We start from the raw sequence: 17326 nt of genomic DNA on the forward strand, positions 1-17326 counted from the left end.
TTAACAGAGTTGAATGACTGACATTGAAAAGCCCAGAATGTTTACCATCCGGCCCATGAGAAAAACCTGCTGACCTTGTCCTAGGCTGTATTCCAGCTTTGGTGAACATGCACCCTGGGTTTTCGGAGATCATTCCTGAAGCAGATTAATTGCTTACTCTTGACCTTGTAGCCTCATGGGAGATCCGTAAAGAGCCCCAGGGATTGCTTTGTCTCACAGTCTCAGGCTGGCACAGCAAGTCTGGCCTGGAATGGTTTCACTCAGTTTGACTTGCTAGCTTCTGTTATAACAGAGCGTCCCTGCTTCTCTTAAACTCAGGAAACCACCGGAAACATTTGCAGGGTTGTTTCTGATAGTTTAATAATCATCAGTATGGGCTGTCATGGGCCTCCCTGCTTTTAAGATATCTTAGTGTTGTAAGAAGCAGTCCAGTGACTCCACAGCTCCTAGAACTCATTTTGGCTGCTTTGTATGTCACAGAGAAAAAGGACCTGGAAACCTGAAGGGTTTTTTATCTGAGCCTCATGGAATTTCAGATGTGTAGCTAACGACCTCATCTCCTCCCTTTTTCTCCAGAAAGTCCACATTTCAATAAAAAAGTTCCTTATTTTTAAATGTACACAAAAGGAGAGTGACAGACACAGAAGCAGCATAGTTGAGCGGCCCTCGTGTGCCTGTCACATGTGCCACTTGTCAGTGTGGCCCAGGTGTTGCCGCCACACCGGGTCCTTTTTTTAAAACGGAAGCATGCGCCGCAGCCAGTAAAATGCACAGTTCCAGGCAGACTGTGCAATGTGTCTGCCCCGCCACCCAGAGAAGAGGTATCCTTTTTCCATCCCCCAGGAAGCTTCCATCCTGCCCCTCCAGGTCAATATGCCAGGTTATTCTAAGCAAATCGAACAAGTATTCTATTAAGGAAAGAATATCCCTTCCAGAGGGGTGGAGGAGGGTTGAGGGGCAGAAGAGAAAGGGTGGGGGAGGAGTGCAGAAGAGCAAGGGTTAATGGAGGTGGGGCAGTCCTGATGTCTGGCAGTCCAGACAATCCGGGCTGCGCCTGTGGAAAGAACAAAATCATGACCGATTTCCTGCATCCTTTACTGATCTCTGTCCTGAGTCAAGCCAAGGCCCCCAGTACTAGTTAGTAACCCTAGCTAGATGCAGTCATCCATCCATTAACCGAGGGTTAGCGGCTTCCAGTCTGACCGCTTTAACAGTTGTCTGTTGGCTGTGACTAATGAGTCAGGCGTGGGTGGGCGTGGGGACAGGCGCTGAAGGTCCCTGTACCAAACCATGCCTCTCCTTTGTCTTGCTCGCAGACCCCGGCGGCGACCGGAACGGCGCCCCCTCCGGTGCACAAGGGGTTCCGCAAGTGAGGGCCGCGCCGCCCGACCGCCGGCCGCATCCGTCATTGGAGTCCAGTTACCCACCCGATCTTCACAAATCATCACCCCATGGGGAAAGGCGGGCCCACGCGAGAGACGCAAAAGGCATCAGAGAGTATGGCAGCAGACAGCCCAGCGAGCACCACACCTGGAACGGAACTTCTAGAAAACCCGACGGCGGGGCTTGCCGACCCAAGGACCGGGCCGCCGCCGACGGCCGGAGAGACGCGCAGCCAGAGCGCTCGGCGGCCAACGGCCCCAAGAGGAGACCCCCGGAGAAGCGCAGGGAAGGCACCCGCAGCGCCGACAACACCCTGGAGAGGCGCGAGAAGCGACGAGACGGGTCTCCGGAGCGCCGGCGGGAGCGCTCCCCGGGCCGCGGCAGGGACAGCTCCCCCAGCCGTCGGAGGAGGTCTCTGGAGAGGCTCTTGGACCAGAGGCGGTCTCCGGAGCGCAGGAGGGCGGGCTCGCCCGAGAGGAGAGCCAAGTCCACCGACCGGCGGCGGGCGCGCTCCCCCGAGCGCAGGCGCGAGCGGTCGCTGGACAGGAGGAGCAGGGAGGACAGAGTCGGCCCCCGGGAGAGGGAGGAGGCGAGCGGGAAGAGTTCCAGACACCCCCCGGAGCAGAGGAGGCGACCCTACAAAGAATGTAGCACCGACCTCAGTATCTGAGGCTCTGGATCCCGTTCCAACCTTTACCGTGTCAAAGGTTCTACGAGGCAGGTCACGAACCTGAAATCATTCAGTGTCTTACCTAAGGGAAGCATCCGGCCCCTGTGGATCCTGTGAAGAGCGATGGACATTTTATGCGTTTGAAATCTTTTAAGAAAAAAAAATATATATGAAAAGTGTTGTGCCTGATGTATAAAATTAAAGAAAATATTTTTAAATGCATACCTTTTTTTTTTCTTTTGGAAATTATTTGCCAAATTCTGGCCCAAAGGGATATAGATTTTTGTCTCTACGTGCACTGTAGAACGATCAAGAATTAATCCCTTTTGGGAGGGCTGCCTTTTTTCTCTCCTGGTTAAATGGGGCTGTTGGTCGTTTTCTCTAAGGGAAATTATTAAGTGTCATTAATTTGATATCGACTGTTATGTAGTGATGTAGGGCTATACTATAGTCAGGAGTTTTTCTTCAGAGCGGAGAACAAAAAGGCAAAGTTTTATTTGTGAAAGCTGAGGACCCTTGGGGATGAATTAGGATTGCCAATGATCCTAAAATAAAGCGAACAGTATGAGGAGACTACTATGGCAAATGAAGGATATTTATAGCTACAAGACACAGCTCAAGGGAATTTTATGTTCTTGAATTCTGGTTGGTTCAAAAAAACAGTGGTTACCCTTCCTGGTCCAAGAAAGCACAGAGAAGCAAAGGTTGGCCGCCATTACCCAAATGCAGCCCGAGCACGGGTCAGGTTCATTGGCATCTCCAACATCTAGTAAGGTCTCACTTCGGGCAGTGCCCTCGTGGCTTTGCTCACCTCCTAGAAAGGACAGACACCTTCTGTGTTGCCAGATTTGAGGCTGTGTTTGTCAGATGGAGTGGGGGACAACATGCCCCCACATGAGGGAGAAGCCCATGGCTGCCTTGCCCAAAACTGGGGAGGAGGGAATGAGCCCTGGTGGAAGGGACCTCTCTGTTGATACTTAAAGAAGTGAGGGTTGGGGGTGCATTCTCAGAAATGCCCATCGCACGTGGAAACCGCAATCCAAGCCTCTAGGTTGATGGCAGGGGGAGGAAGAAGGTGATCCCAGTGTTCTAGATCAGTCTGGGGAACGGCTGCCTTCAGGACCCTGTCCTTTGAGTCTTTGGACAGCAGAACAAAACATAACATTCCTTCTTTCAGAAAAGTTCCATTCTTTTTTTCAATCCCGTGGGAGGTAGGGTTGGGTCGGCGGTAGCACCAGGATGTGGTTTGAGTGGATTACTGCCTAGCTGAGCCAAAACGTTTGCTTGTACCTGTTGGACCACTACAGCAAACCGCTGCTTACAGTGCGTTGTGTATTTCTGTAGTACTGTTCTGCATTTTCCGTACAAACACAAAACTTTGCAAGTCAATCACTGTTGTTCCCATGGTACTGTAAAAAAAAAAAAAAAGACATAAAAAGAGAAAACCAGCCAATCATAGTGTGTACAGACTTTAAAATTGTATTTAATAGAGCCTGTTGAAAAAAAAAAAACAACTGTTGCCTTCTTTTCTTGTACAAAAGAGAATTTATGACAAAAATTTAGCTGTGAGGAATGTGATATGTGTTTATATTTCTGAATATGGAACAAATTGATTCATGGGGTATATTTTAATGTAAACTAAATCAGGTATGTAAAGTTGTTTTAAACCTGGAGACTATATAAGTAATTCTCTAAAGCTTTAGTTGGTTTGAATATCATCACTTTCTCCATGGTGAGCCTGCTTGTGAATTATTAAGCACTTGTTTGCATTCTCTGTTCACTCATTTATTTCTTGCAGTGTGCTATGGACTTAATGCTCTTTCTGTATTGATGAAAAGCAGTATGGGGGCCAATCTTTTTATAAAACACTATGCATATATAAATACTACATTGTTCATAGCTTTATTTGACTTATGGGTTTATACACAACATTAGAATGAGTAGCTATAGCTGTGTGGACATGTAAAAAAACAGGTTCCTGGAACAGATGAAACGTGCGTTCTGTAGCTAACAAGGGAAAGTCTATGAAGGCTATTTTTATTATCAGAGTTTTCTGTACAAAGCATATATTGACTGCAGTGATAAGGCTAAGAGTACAACTGAATGATGATGTTCTTTTTCATCAATTTCCTCAGAGCCAGCTTTGGAGATTTTATCCCGAAGGCTCCACTGCTAGGATTTTTTACTGGTTCTCGCAAAATCTGTGATGTTAAATGACTGATGCTCTCAATTGTGGTCCAGAGTTTTAACTAAATGAAATCAAGGTGAATTTTTGGAGTCCATCCTGAAGTTAACATCATGATGTCTTTGTTCTTGTAAGAGATGACATTTGACATCTTCAAAATTTATGTCCTACCCACCTGGGCTTGTCTGAGTCCGTGGGCATTTGATGTGATGATTTCACCTGAATTCCACACACCAGATTTGCTTTGGAAATACTGTACTGTACAGGGACTTTGCATTCAGCAGAAAGATATGAGTTTCTTTGAACTACTGTAACCTTGAATTGAAAACCGATTCTTGTGAGCCTACTTTCCCTAATCCCCCCACTTCATGTCAATGTCTTGATGCAAGATGATGGATGAATATTTTGTATGATTCAGTCAAACCATTTAGGAGTTCCTCTCCTTCCATTACACAGTGGATGCCTGAAAGAATGTTGGGGGGAGGACTCACCACTCTACTTGTATTTTTTAAGTTTCTTTTGTGAAAGATTTTTTAATGCATTTTTACTGTAAAAATACATGGAAATGTATGCATTCCATAACCACTATTGCTTCTGGATTGGTATCTTTCTTGTCTCCGTGTTGTCTCAAATTAGGGTCAAGTTCTCAGTTGAGGGCTTCTGACTCAAAGTCAATGAAAGACCATTCCATTGAAAGAGAAGGAGCTGCCATACAGTGCCTTGTTCATTAAGGTATGGTCAGTGGACCAGTTTCCTCCTCATGCTTGGGGAGCTTGTGAGAAATTCAGAATCTCACACTCCACTCCAGACCTACTGAATCAGAATATACATTTAACAGAATCTTCAGCTAATTTGTATGCTCATGAAAGTTTGAGCAGCATGGGATAGCATAGTACCCTGGTAATACAGCAAATCCTGCCTGGCCAGGAATTTTATCATTCCCTGTGTGATTCTTGGGCAGATTGCTTTACCTCTTTAAGCCTCAGGGTTTCATTATTATTCTTATTTTTAATCAGCAAAGAAGCATACACCTAGAGTTGACAAGAATGAATGCACAGTACTTAGAATACCTCTGACAATTAGAAGGGTCCACAGAAAATGACATTAACAATTTTTATTGTCGATTTTCTGCACAGTGACGGGTACCCTAGTCTTTTTGCTATCTTAGTTTATTTTCCTATAAAGCTGAAGAAGAGCATTTCTCACTGTGAAAATGGGGAAGAAAGCCGTTAGTTTCAATCACAAAGTTGATGAATGGTATGGCTCATGGCTACATAACAAGTATAATGCTGCTTACCATTGTTTTAGATGAAAGCAAAATGCTGTGATGTGAAAGTTGACACAGTTAGAAGCATATCTTTTGGAAGTAGGTATGTATGTGGAGTTAGATATACTCTGAATTTGCTTCAATGGGAATGTTAGTCCCTTAGTGGATGACTTAAGAGGCATCTAGATTGATCACATAGTTCTGAGTGACTTTCTGATTTCCTTCTCAGAGGTTTTGGGTTGTTCCTCTGCACGATATGGTGATGGGAGTTTTCTATACAACCCAATTCCTGGGCGTTGAAAAGGGCATGGTGCTGAACAGTGGTCTTTCCTTACAACCATCTATTTGCTCTACTTTGTCACCAACATGATTGTTATGGACACTGCTCATTTCCCTAGAATGTCTTTGTTAAAAGTAGCATCTAGAAATGGTCCTTGGCTTCACCGGTAGTTGAAGCTGAGTGTGAAGCTCTTAGAGGTGTACAAGGTCTTTAGCCACACTAAAAAGATGTGCTGGGCCTCAGAGCTGTGATTTTCCTAGCAGGCAGTCTGAGATCACCTGTGATGATCTGCATCAATCTCGAAGAGCCCTTTCAGATTCCTCTGGGTGGTTTTTCTGATAGTGAGGCAACACTATCAGAATTTCAATTGTTCAGCACAGTATTACCCAAGTACTTCTTTTGGATACATAACTGCATATTTAGGGGGTACAGTGTGATAAGGTGGTTCATGTATACATCGTGTCATGATCAATCCGGGTAATTACCATGTCCCCATCCTTAAACATTTATCATGCTTTTGTGTTGTAAAGTTTTAACTCCTCTCAATTCTTCATAAAATCTATAATAAGTTGTTGTGACCTATGGCCACTCTACTGTGCTATAGAACACGTTGGGACATAAATTATTACTGGCTTGTTAGAAGGGAAGTGAGAAGGCTGAACCTTTTCTAACCCAGAACACAATTACTGATGATTTTTTTTTTCTTCAGGAGACTTTCTGTGAAGCGTTCTTTACCAGTTTTCCTGTCTTTATCCATTGCTATCACTGTCAGGGTCAAGGGGAGTGTGGCTTTATTTCATTAGTGCCGACATTAGGTGTGCTAGGTCCAAAGCACAAGGTCTCCTTGAAAGTACAAGAGTTTAGACAAGATGCTATTAACCTTTGCATTACACCATAAATATTCATGTACTCATTTAACTGCTACCTTTTACTACAGTAACTGCACACCCAATGGAAAAGTCTTTATTGACATGTCTCAAAAAAACAAAAACCTGGTCTACACAGCCTGTAACTCATGCAACTCATAATTACCACTCCAATAAGCACTGTCCTAAGTATAAGAAGGAATTCAAAAGATTCATGGAAAATGCATCCTAGGAAAAATTAGGCATGATTTTGAAAAAATTTGTACCAAAACTTAGCCGGCGCCGTGGCTCAATAGGCTAATCCTCCACCTTGCGGCGCCGGCACACCGGGTTCTAGTCCCGGTTGGGGCGCCGGATTCTGTCCCGGTTGCCCCTCTTCCAGGCCAGCTCTCTGCTATGGCCAGGGAGTGCAGTGGAGGATGGCCCAGGTGCTTGGGCCCTGCACCCCATGGGAGACCAGGAAAAGCACCTGGCTCCTGGCTCCTGCCAGGATCAGCGCGGTGCGCCGGCTGCAGCGGCGGCCATTGGAGGGTGAACCAACGGCAAAGGAAGACCTTTCTCTCTCTGTCTCTCTCTCTCACTGTCCACTCTGCCTGTCAAAAAAAAAAAAAAAAAAAAAAAAAAAAAAAAAAAATTTGTACCAAAACTTAACCTTTAATTCCATTTTTTGTGAACATTTTCATGTTTATCCCTCAATAAATCCTCTTTGAGCTGATGAGATCATAAAATTGAAGTGAAAATAGCTAAGAAAGGCAGCTAACTCCTGGGTGTGTAATAGGCAAGGCTTGATACTCTGTTCCTCATTCTCTAAGTTTATTAAAGACCAACTCTGCTGGGTACATGGTTGGGCTGGAATAGCTGGTGCCTGGTTTGGAGAGGGCAGAGACACAGGTTAAACCACTGAACGGAGAGGCACCATGCGCTCTGTTAGTAATTAGTAGGGGATTTAGCCAGATTGCTGAAGGTTACCACTGAACTGAGGCCAGAAGGAAGTGAAGAAGTTAGTTGGTAAAAAGAGCCAAGTTCAGGCTAAGATAAAGGCCAGATGGGAAGAAACTGGTCCACAATGGAACGGTGACACCAGAAAGGGATGGGCTAAGCCTTGTTCTGAACTCCAGATTTCAGAATAACAGGAGGCTCTTGAAGAGTGAGCTGTGTGTGTTGGGGAGGAGGATGGAGACCAGCTCAAGCTTAACTTGGAGAAGGATGACTTCTGCAGGACTGAGAGCAGATGGGAGGAGCCAGCAGTGAATCCAGGTGGGCAGGGTTGCTAGTCCAGGCAGCCCCCCTTAGCATGATAGCTTGTCCTCATCACACATGAGTTGCCATGGCTGAGAAGGTTGCAGGCCCATGTTTGCCACCCACTCATTAAGAGACTTCATCTTCTTTCCAACCTAAACCCCCTACTGCACTGTATCTTAATATATACCAAACACTTTGTACCCAGTTTCTCCTCTTCCATAAGGTTGACCACTGACTACTCAACTTGGTCTACTCCCAGTTTCAAAGACCCAGCCTATTCCACCCCCCCTTTTTTTTTCAGATCCTGCTTTTAAAACTTGAAATCTTCTTTTTACATTTTTTTAGGTTGACCACATCTTCAAGTACAGAGCCTATGTAAATAATCCACTCTTTGTCAGACATTCACATTTCAGTGGTAAAAAAGGAGCCCTCTTCTAAAGAGAAGTGTTTTTTAATTTATTTATTACAAAACCAATGCACACTTGTAAGAAAATATTAAAGCACTGCAGGACAGTTCAACATAAAACGTGACATCTTTCCCCTTCTACTTCCCATTCTCACTGCTCAGAATGACCACTACTAACAACTGGGGTCATGACTTTTTTTTTTTTATGATATATTCATAGTTAATGAACCACTGGGTATGGCTCATGACATTTCTAATCTTTTTCTCCTTGTGTGTACTTCAATAATTTATGGGAAATGGAATTAAAAGGTAAGTTTTTTTTGGTGCAAAAATTTTTGAAATCCATGCAGTTTTCTCATCCTGCATTTTTCATGGACTTTTGTAGGAAATCAAGTGCACATGGTTTTGTTTTTATGAAAAAAATCTTAAGTACTTGATATTTTATGAAATCTTCCTTTATCTTATATATTGTGGATATTTTTCAGTGTTAAGATTTTATACACACACACACACACATGCATACACATACATTAAAATAAAATCTCAAAGCCTCATTCAGGGACTGGCATTGTGGCATAGTAGGTAAAGCTGCCACCTGCTGCATCGGCATTCCATAGGGCGTCAGTTTGAGACCCAGCTGCTCCAGTTCTGATCCAGCTTCCTGCTAGTGCACCTGGGAAAACAGTGGAAGATGGTCCAAGTGCTTGGGCCCCTATTTCCTTGTGGGAGACACAGAAGGAGTTCCTGGCTCCTGGCTATGGGTTGGCCCAGCTCTGGCTTTTGCAGCCATTTGGAGAGTGAACCAGCAGATGGAAGATTCATTCTCTCTGTGTGTAACTCTGCTTTTCAAATAAATAATAAAATCTTTAAAAATAAAAAGGTCTCATTCAGTCCCATTTTCTCCGCTCCTGTCTGCAGTAGCGGGCGCTACTGTTAGATCAGCCCTTGGCCCCATGCATCCCTACCTACAGATTCTTCTCTCTGCAGCCATGAGATTCACCCAAAATGCTGAGTCAGTGGTAGAGTCCTTACATGGGGCTTTGAAGCCCTCTGTGATGCCACTCCCTCTTCCCTTCCAGCCATACTTCCAGCCTGGGCGGCTTTGCTGCAGCGTGTGTCCTGCCTGGAATGCTGTTTTCCAATCCACGCATTGCTGACTCCCATGCTTTACTCAAAGTCTTCTCAAATCTTATTCTGCAGTGAATCCTACCCTGACCACCTTATCCAAAATTGAAACTTGGTTCTTCTACTCACTCTACCCCTTTCCCGTCCATAGCACTTCCCTCCTCTGACCTGCTGTGTAATCTTTGTGCATAGCTGTTATTTCTGCTGGTGGCCGGATCACAGCCAGCTCTGTGGATACAACCCATGCAGTCATCCAAGGGCCTTCCCTTCGAAGGCCCTTTTGCTTCGTTTAATGCTTTGCTGTCATGATTTTCAAGTTTTAGTATTTTTTTCCCACAAATTAATTATTTATTTTGAAGATTTATTTATTTGAAAGTCCGAGTTACACAGAGAGAGAGAGGAAAAGAGAGAGCAAGAGATCTTCCATCCATGGGTTCACTCCCTAAATGGCTGAATGGCTGGGACTGGGCCAGGCTGAAACCAGGAGCCAGGAGCTTCTTCTGGGTCTCCCATGTGGGTGGCAGGGGTCCAAGCACTTGTGTCATCTTCCGCTGCCTTCCCAGGCACATTAGCAGGGAACTGGATCAGAAGTGGAGCAGCCGGGTCCTGAACGGGCACCCATATGGGAAGCCGGCATCACTGGTGTCAGATTTACCTGCTATGCCACAACACTGACCCTTAATTTTTTTTAAATTTTTAACAAGGAGTCCTTCAAAGTATGCAGCTGGCTTTGTCTAAATGTAAGCTTCACAAGGGCAAGGTTCTTTGCTCTGAACTCTGATGAATTTCAAGTTCCTGAAAAGGTGCCTGCAATTGTTGGTTCTCGAGAATTGGCTTTCTCGATACCACATATGCTGCAGTTGGCTACAATTTATTTAATTAATCCGATATGGACTTGCAATTGCCTGTTACAAAAACACACATCAATAAACAAAGTTATACTTAAACTAGGTACCCTTGAGTGGTTTGGCCTAAATACTTTTGAGGGGATAAACTGTGGCTCTTAGTTCTTATTTATTTCTGGTAACGTGGATATTCTTGAGAATGTGCATGCTTTCATTAGGAACAGCTGTTCATAGCAAAATACTTGCAGGTTGTGGGATCTATTTCCCCTCTGATGAAAGTTACCAACACAGCATCGCTGCTAACCTATGCTCCCGTAGCCTTGGATGCACAGTGCGGTCACCCGGGGAGCTTAAAAATGCTGCTGTCTGCAGCACACACCCTCATTCTGATGTAATTGGTCTGGGTCTAGCCTGAGTTTATAACAGGTCCCAGGTGAGTCTAGTAGGCAGCCATTACCTTCCCTAACAGCTTTGACCTCATAGGCTGAGCCAAATGGGGTGGGTCAGCTTCACTACTTTCTCTTTTCTAGAGTGTCTGCACTGGCTTTAGTTTGTGATGATTCAACAGCGCAGAGGAAACAGTTCAAAATCATTTTCCCAAGGTGAGCAAACACTTTCCTACTTGCATGAAATAATAAGCAAAATGTTTACACTGGGGGCATCTATGTATCAATTGTGAATTGTTTTATGTTGCTACCATCCCTGAATTTATTCATTAATAAGGATAATTGAGGAACTCTTACATTCTCAATGAGAAGACGCTAGAAGCACCATTCTTTAACCAAGGTTTAGCCAAGTAACTTCTTCACTTAAATTCTTTTGAGAAATGTGTGAATGCTCTTATTGAAATGAAACATGGGGTTTCTTAAAAAACATGGGTTGAACAGTCAGCAATTAGAAGCCCTGAGGAGGAAACACTATTTTCTAGCAATTCCTTAATTCCCAAAATATTTGTGATTTTTCTGCTTTCCACCCTCATTGACTACATCTAGCAGGCAACTTTGGGGCTGAAAATAATTGTGTTATGCCGAATAGAAGCGTGAGATATTCCTATGACCAAAATAATTTACAAGCCTTCAAATTTGAGGGAAAAACATTCCTGGGAAAATTCTGCTGGCAATAAATGCTCTGATATTAATGTAAAAGATTTTAACATTGGTCAGGGCCAGTGATCCAGAATCCACCACTGGTATTATTAGCTGATTAGCCCTGGCTCTGGAATAAGAGAACTCAAGAATATGTTTGAAATAGTCCTGAAGTCTAGAACTAGATAATATCCCTCTTTCTCTGATGGCTGAATGTGGCAGGACTACTGAGTATTTTCTTTTTCTCTATCTCTTTTTCTCTCTGCCATCAATTTGACAGCTATTTCTCTACAGAACCACTCCTAGGAGGATTTTTTTTAATTTATTTTTTCATTTGAAAAGCAAAGTTAAAGAGAGAGAAATCTTCCTTCCATTTGTTCACTCCCCAAATGTACACAAAGGCTGAATCTGGGTCAGGCCAAAGCCAGTAACCAGGATCTCCATTTGTGTCCCCCACATAGGTACAGGGGTCCAGGCACTTGGGCCATCCTCCATTGCTTTCTCAGGTGCATTAGCAGGGAGCTGGACTGGAAGTGGAGCAGCCTGGACTCCATCCAGTTCTCAAAGGGATGTAGGCCTTACAGGCTGCTTAACCTGCTGCACCACAGTGCAAGCCCATCTAGGAGGAATTTCATGAATCAGATTCTCCATTCACCCTTTGTGAGTTATAAATTAGATGACTTTAACTCCTTCCATTATCTCCTGCATTTATAGCTTGGTCCAAAGCAGTTAGTTAGCAAATAGGTACTGGGGTTGTGCTATTTTCCCAGCCTGGTGGTGGCACTGATTGTCATACAAATACTCCCTGAAGTTCTGAGTCTGGCAGGATAATTGAGTTGAATTGTGTAAGAGCTATAGAGGCAAATGTGGTGCTCTGGAGTTTAAAACGGGGGGGCTTTATTGGATGGTGAAAGGGGAGGAAGAACTCTCCAAGGGGGAAGCAAGACTTGAGCAAAGGGTTTATGGCCAAGGGAAGGCAGAGTATTTCTAGAGTGCAGGGAAGGCCTGTGAGACTACAGATGCAGTGTAGTCCAGAGGAAAATGTGGAAACAAATGGAATGTGTCTGTAAACCTTAAGGAGAAAGACCCACTGCCTGTCCCCATAGTGGAAGAGAGACCAAAGGAACAGTTGACACAGGACCAAGGGATGCTCAATGCAAAATAACTGGTACAACAAGTAGTGAGAGCAACCCACATTCAGCCCAATAGAATGCCCACAGATAGGTGAGGGAAGAAATCACACGTTGGTTTTCTTTTTATGGAGGAGTAAATACTTCCTTTATTCTTCCTACAAGAGGCGGTATTGGGAGCACAGAAAGCACACATAGGCTGTGAGTACCTTTGCTGCTATCTTCCTTTGAACTAGTCTTATTGGAACTTTGTCACACAAGGAAACGTTTCCTGTCAATAGATGGACCAAATTGTTGAGTGCTGTCGTGAGCCCCGTGAAATCACCTAGTCGACCTTATGATGTTCTTTTCTCTCAGCCTCTTTCAGCTTTAATTTGGAAATCTATTTCATGGGGGTTTATTTTTATTACTTTGATATTTTGTCTAGATTGTTTTTTCTTTTTTTTTTTTTTTAAGAACTTATTTCCTCTCCCTGAACCCCTTTGAAATGAATTAGAAATCCCAAAGGTGTGTGACTAGATGATAAAAGTGTCTTTGTCTTCCTTCCTATTAATGAAATTTAATTTGGACTTAGAGAAAAGCGTTCTTCCTTTATTTGCCTCCCCCATTATGTCACCGATGGTTATGCTCAAATGTTAGAAAATGTTCTGGTGCAAAAATAGAATTTAGAGCAGGAAGAATTCCAAATTCTCTAATTTTTTGCTACTTTTAGGAAGGCCTTGACGTGGTCATCATTGAGAACATACTTTAGTCTGAGAAGACTGAGATGAACAATTGAGACAAAAGATCTGAAGTTTTTATTTGCTTTATGATACACGTAATATGTATTACATTAGTTTTGTTTAGAAAATCCACATAGGATCTGATAAAAATTCTTGTCCCCCCCACAACAGTCCCAGTCTTCTTTAGGTGCCCATCATGGCTGTCACATAGGTGTCTTCTCCTGAACCCATCGCCATCCACAGGCAAATATTCAATGTGTATCTGTGTGTGTGTTCTGGTGTGTGTGTGACTAGTTTGATCTGTAGGGTTTGCCACTTGCTACATCTTGCTGATCTTACCGGATCAGGGAGTATTCTCATGTTCCCCCCAACTACCACCCTTTTTTTCCAAACTGCTGAATAGCACTGAGTAGTGTTCTAGTCTACTCAGGTTACCTTAGCAGACTACCGCAGACTAGGAGACTTCAACAACTGCCCTGTATTTTCCCATGGCTCTACAGACTGGCAGTTCAGGATCAAGGTCCTAGCAAGGCTGGTTTCTGGTGTGGGCTTTCTTCTGGTTTACAGATGTCTGCCTTCTTACTGTGTCCCCACAGGGCTTTGTCTCTGTGTGTATACATTCCTGGTGTCCCTTTCTCTCTTTTTATTTTAAATTTTTTTATTTGACAGGCAGAGTTATCGACAGAGAGAGAGAGAGAAAGAAAAGTCTTCTTTCCGTTGGTTCATTCCCCAAATGGCTGCTATGGCCGGTGCTGCACTGATCCGAAGCCAGGAGCCAGGTGCTTCTTCCTGGTCTCCCATGTGGGTGCAGGGGACCAAGTACTTGGGCCACCCTCCACTGTCCTCCCGGGACACAGCAGAGAGCTGGACTGGAAGAGGAGCAACCGGGACTAGAACCCGGTGCCCATATGGGATGCTGGTGTCTCTTAAGGACATCAGTCCTAACAGATTAAGACCCTACCCTAATGACCTCACTTTAACCTTTATTACCTATTTATAGGCCCTATCTCTAAGTCCACTCATATACAGGGGCTCAAGAGTCAACATATGAATTTGTGGGGTATACAGTCCAGTTCATAGCATTTATAGAATGGCTGTCCTCCTATATTTAACCTACTTATATAATCTACTTATGACTGCTGTGGGATAAATTTCTTTACTTTTTAAAAAATATTTATTTTAAAGGCAGAGTTAGAGAGGCAGAGAGCACGAGATCTTCCATCTGTTTGTTTACTCCTCAAATGGTGGCAATGTCCAGATCTGGGCTGGTCTGAAGTTTGAAGCAAGGAGCTTCTTCTGGGTCTCCCACAGGGGCCCAAGCACTTGGGCCATCCTCCTTTGCTTTCCCAGGCCATCAGCAGGGAGCTGGATTGGAAGAGGGAGCAGCCAGGACTCGAACTGGTACCCATATGAGATGCCGGCACTGCAGGCAGCAGCTTCACCTGCCACGCCACAATGCTGGCCCCTACTTTTTTTAAAAAAGACAACTTAATTACAGTATGATTTTTGTCCCCTTCATCCATAGTGACCAAAATTTCCTTCACCTCTGAGGACTGATGGGAGGTAGGAGAGAGATAATGGGGACAGAAAGAGAGGGAAATGAGAGATGGATGTTTAAAAGGCTGATATCCAATTACTCATTCTCACTAACTGGCAGAGCTTTCAGCTTCTTCTCTCCCTTTTAAGCTACAAAGTGGGAGAATGTGGCATTTGAGCACACAAAATTGGAAGAAGCCAGCAAGGCCAGAAATGTCCTGTGTGGGCTGCAAGCCTTCCTTGAAAATTAGCATTGCTATTCGGAAACTGCATGTTATGATTGGATAATACTTTGGGTGGCTCCCAAAAGCCCACATGTTGAAGATTTGGTCCCCAAAGTCTTATATTAATGGTTAATGGGTTTATGTTAATGATGAGTAGATAAAGGATAAAGACTTGATCCAATCATAGTGTCTTGTAGGAGGGTCCAAGGAAGATTTTGAGATCACTGAGGTCTGCTCTTGGAAGGTGGATCTCACAAGAGAGTGAGTTACAAGGTTCATTTGACCTAGCTGCTCTCTGCTTCCTGATCACCACCTGGTCCTCCCTCCACACACTTTCTGCCATCTCTTGCCCTCAGCAGGCACCAGACGAATGGTACCACATCATCTTGGACAGGTAACCTCCAAAACTGTAGGTCTCAGTTCAGCTTCCTTCCTAAGAAGCTCCTCTCGGGTATTTGTTGTAGAGTACCAAGCTAATATACTTGGGGAAGCTATAAAAGCTTCAGGTCACAGACAGACACCCCGGGACTGCTTCCATATACTTTCCATACAGAGTTGTCCCCTGGAGTTGTATCCAGGAACCAGACTGCAGCATTCATCATTCTGAGCATCTTTGAAGGACCCTCTGTGTGCATGTTTACCCAAGTCCCCTTATGTCATGGGAAAATCTGGAATTCTTAGTTCATTTAGATCCAACAGTAATGGTACCGGGAAAAGAAAACATTCTTTTCTTGGTCAGTCTGCAAGGACCCTCTGGAGGCATGCAGTATTGGAGAGATATGCTTTGCTCTCTCTCTACTATAAGCCAGGTTCACATCTGGGCTGTTTTTATCACTGAGGGGACATTAAGCAACAACTGGAGATGTTCTGATGGTCACATTGAGCAAAGGATTTGCTTACTGGCCAGGAGCCCTCCTGTCCTGTGCATTGCCTACTACTAATTTTGCAATGTGCAGCCCAATTATCCAGCCCAAAATATCAATTGTGCCAAGGTCATAAAACTCTGACGCTCGCTAAATGATAGAAATTTTCTGGGGCACTGCCAAGTGGGGAAACAATTTCAGAGACTATTGACATCTTTATTTTGAAGGAGATGTAATTTCAGACAAGGCTCCGTCCCTTTGAAATTGTGGATTTGTATGTTTCTTTGAAAACAGTGGGTATCTCAGTAAACAATTTCCTTTTCTATTTTGCAGATGGCTACTAAAGCAGTCATTAAATTTCTTAGTCACAGCACATAGGATTCTTGGGAGACCAGTTTGTGATATCTACTGCCATCCTAAGTTTCGTTACAAACTCCGCTGGGGTCTCACCATCAAATAGCCTTTTTCAAATCATAGACACTAACTGATGCTTCACTTGAGTTAAATAATAATATATACTTCACAAAGTGTTATCAGGATCAATTAATTAAACTTTATAAGGTGCTTTGAAGATAAAACCTACACTGACTTTCATAATTGGGCAAATTAGGCACTTTTTAGTCATTTCTGGTGGCTTTGATCCTGCCTGTCTTCTCATGTGCTTAAGCAATCTACTGGAAGGAAGGATACTGAAGGAAGCAATAGTGGTGGTCAGTGGTGGAAAAATGCAAACTTAATTTGTGATGGATATTTTCAGATTCTCTTTTAATGGAGAGATGAAGAGAAAGATATCTCAAGGGAATTGAAAAGCTTTTTGTAGTGATGGAAGACTTCTGAAATACCAGTAAGTTAGCAAAATGGTGTCTTCTCTCATTCATATTCACTCATTCAGTCTGTCTGTACCTCCCTCTTCTGCCCCCACCCTTGCCATTCCTTTGAAAAGAGTAAAGTGTTATTTAAAAAAATTACTTGAAATGCAGAGAGAGAGAGAGAGACAGTGAGACAGTGATCTCCTATCCAGTGGTTTACTTCTCAAAAGCTCACAATAGCCAGGGCTGGGCCAGGCCAAAGCCAGGAGCCAGGAACTCAATCTAAGGCTTCCACATGGATGGCAGGAACCCATCTATTTTAACCATCATCCTTTGCCTCTCAAGGTGTGCTTCAGCTGGCAGCTGGCATTGGAAGTGAGCCAGGACCCAAACCTATGCACTCTGATGTGGCAGGTGGGTATCCCAAGATAACCCCTGTGACAAACACCAGCCCCAGGAAACATGATTTTGAGACTCTGCTAAAACTCTTTAAAGTAACCTATAACCTAACACCAAGTGATCTTTATTTGCTGTTCAAATTCTATCTTTTGACCCCTATGATGATAACTTCTTATTTTATGATCATCGCCATTGTCATCATCCTGTATTTGCCAAGTCCTTTGTCGATGGGAAACAATTGAAACTGCAAAGTTTCAGGCACTGTCCTGGGATCCCATCTAAGCCTCCG

At 43.8% G+C, this 17326-nt stretch overlaps 1 protein-coding gene and 1 long non-coding RNA gene across 41 annotated transcripts in view; both read left to right on the top strand.

Annotated features, from left to right (window-relative positions):
• The window catches only part of MAGI1 (membrane associated guanylate kinase, WW and PDZ domain containing 1), a 688074-nt gene extending 683250 nt beyond the window's left edge, over positions 1-4824 (top strand). For all 40 annotated transcript variants that reach the window (XM_008260898.5, XM_070050628.2, XM_070050629.2 and 37 more), the window contains one exon: positions 1317-4824. In XM_008260898.5, coding sequence (XP_008259120.3) covers positions 1317-1373 — 57 coding nt within the window. In that variant the 3' untranslated portion in view covers positions 1374-4824. The remainder of the gene's footprint in view (positions 1-1316) is intronic.
• Positions 4825-10710: 5886 nt separating this feature from the next.
• The window catches only part of LOC149124322 (uncharacterized), a 48022-nt gene continuing 41406 nt past the window's right edge, over positions 10711-17326 (top strand). Inside the window, exon 1 of the long non-coding RNA XR_016214749.1 lies at positions 10711-10871. This is a non-coding gene — a long non-coding RNA (uncharacterized LOC149124322). The remainder of the gene's footprint in view (positions 10872-17326) is intronic.

The sequence above is a fragment of the Oryctolagus cuniculus genome, chromosome 10 (genome assembly GCF_051225735.1).
Source record: "Oryctolagus cuniculus isolate XC-2025 breed Fujian yellow rabbit chromosome 10, ASM5122573v1, whole genome shotgun sequence".
Taxonomy (NCBI): Eukaryota; Metazoa; Chordata; class Mammalia; order Lagomorpha; family Leporidae; genus Oryctolagus; species Oryctolagus cuniculus.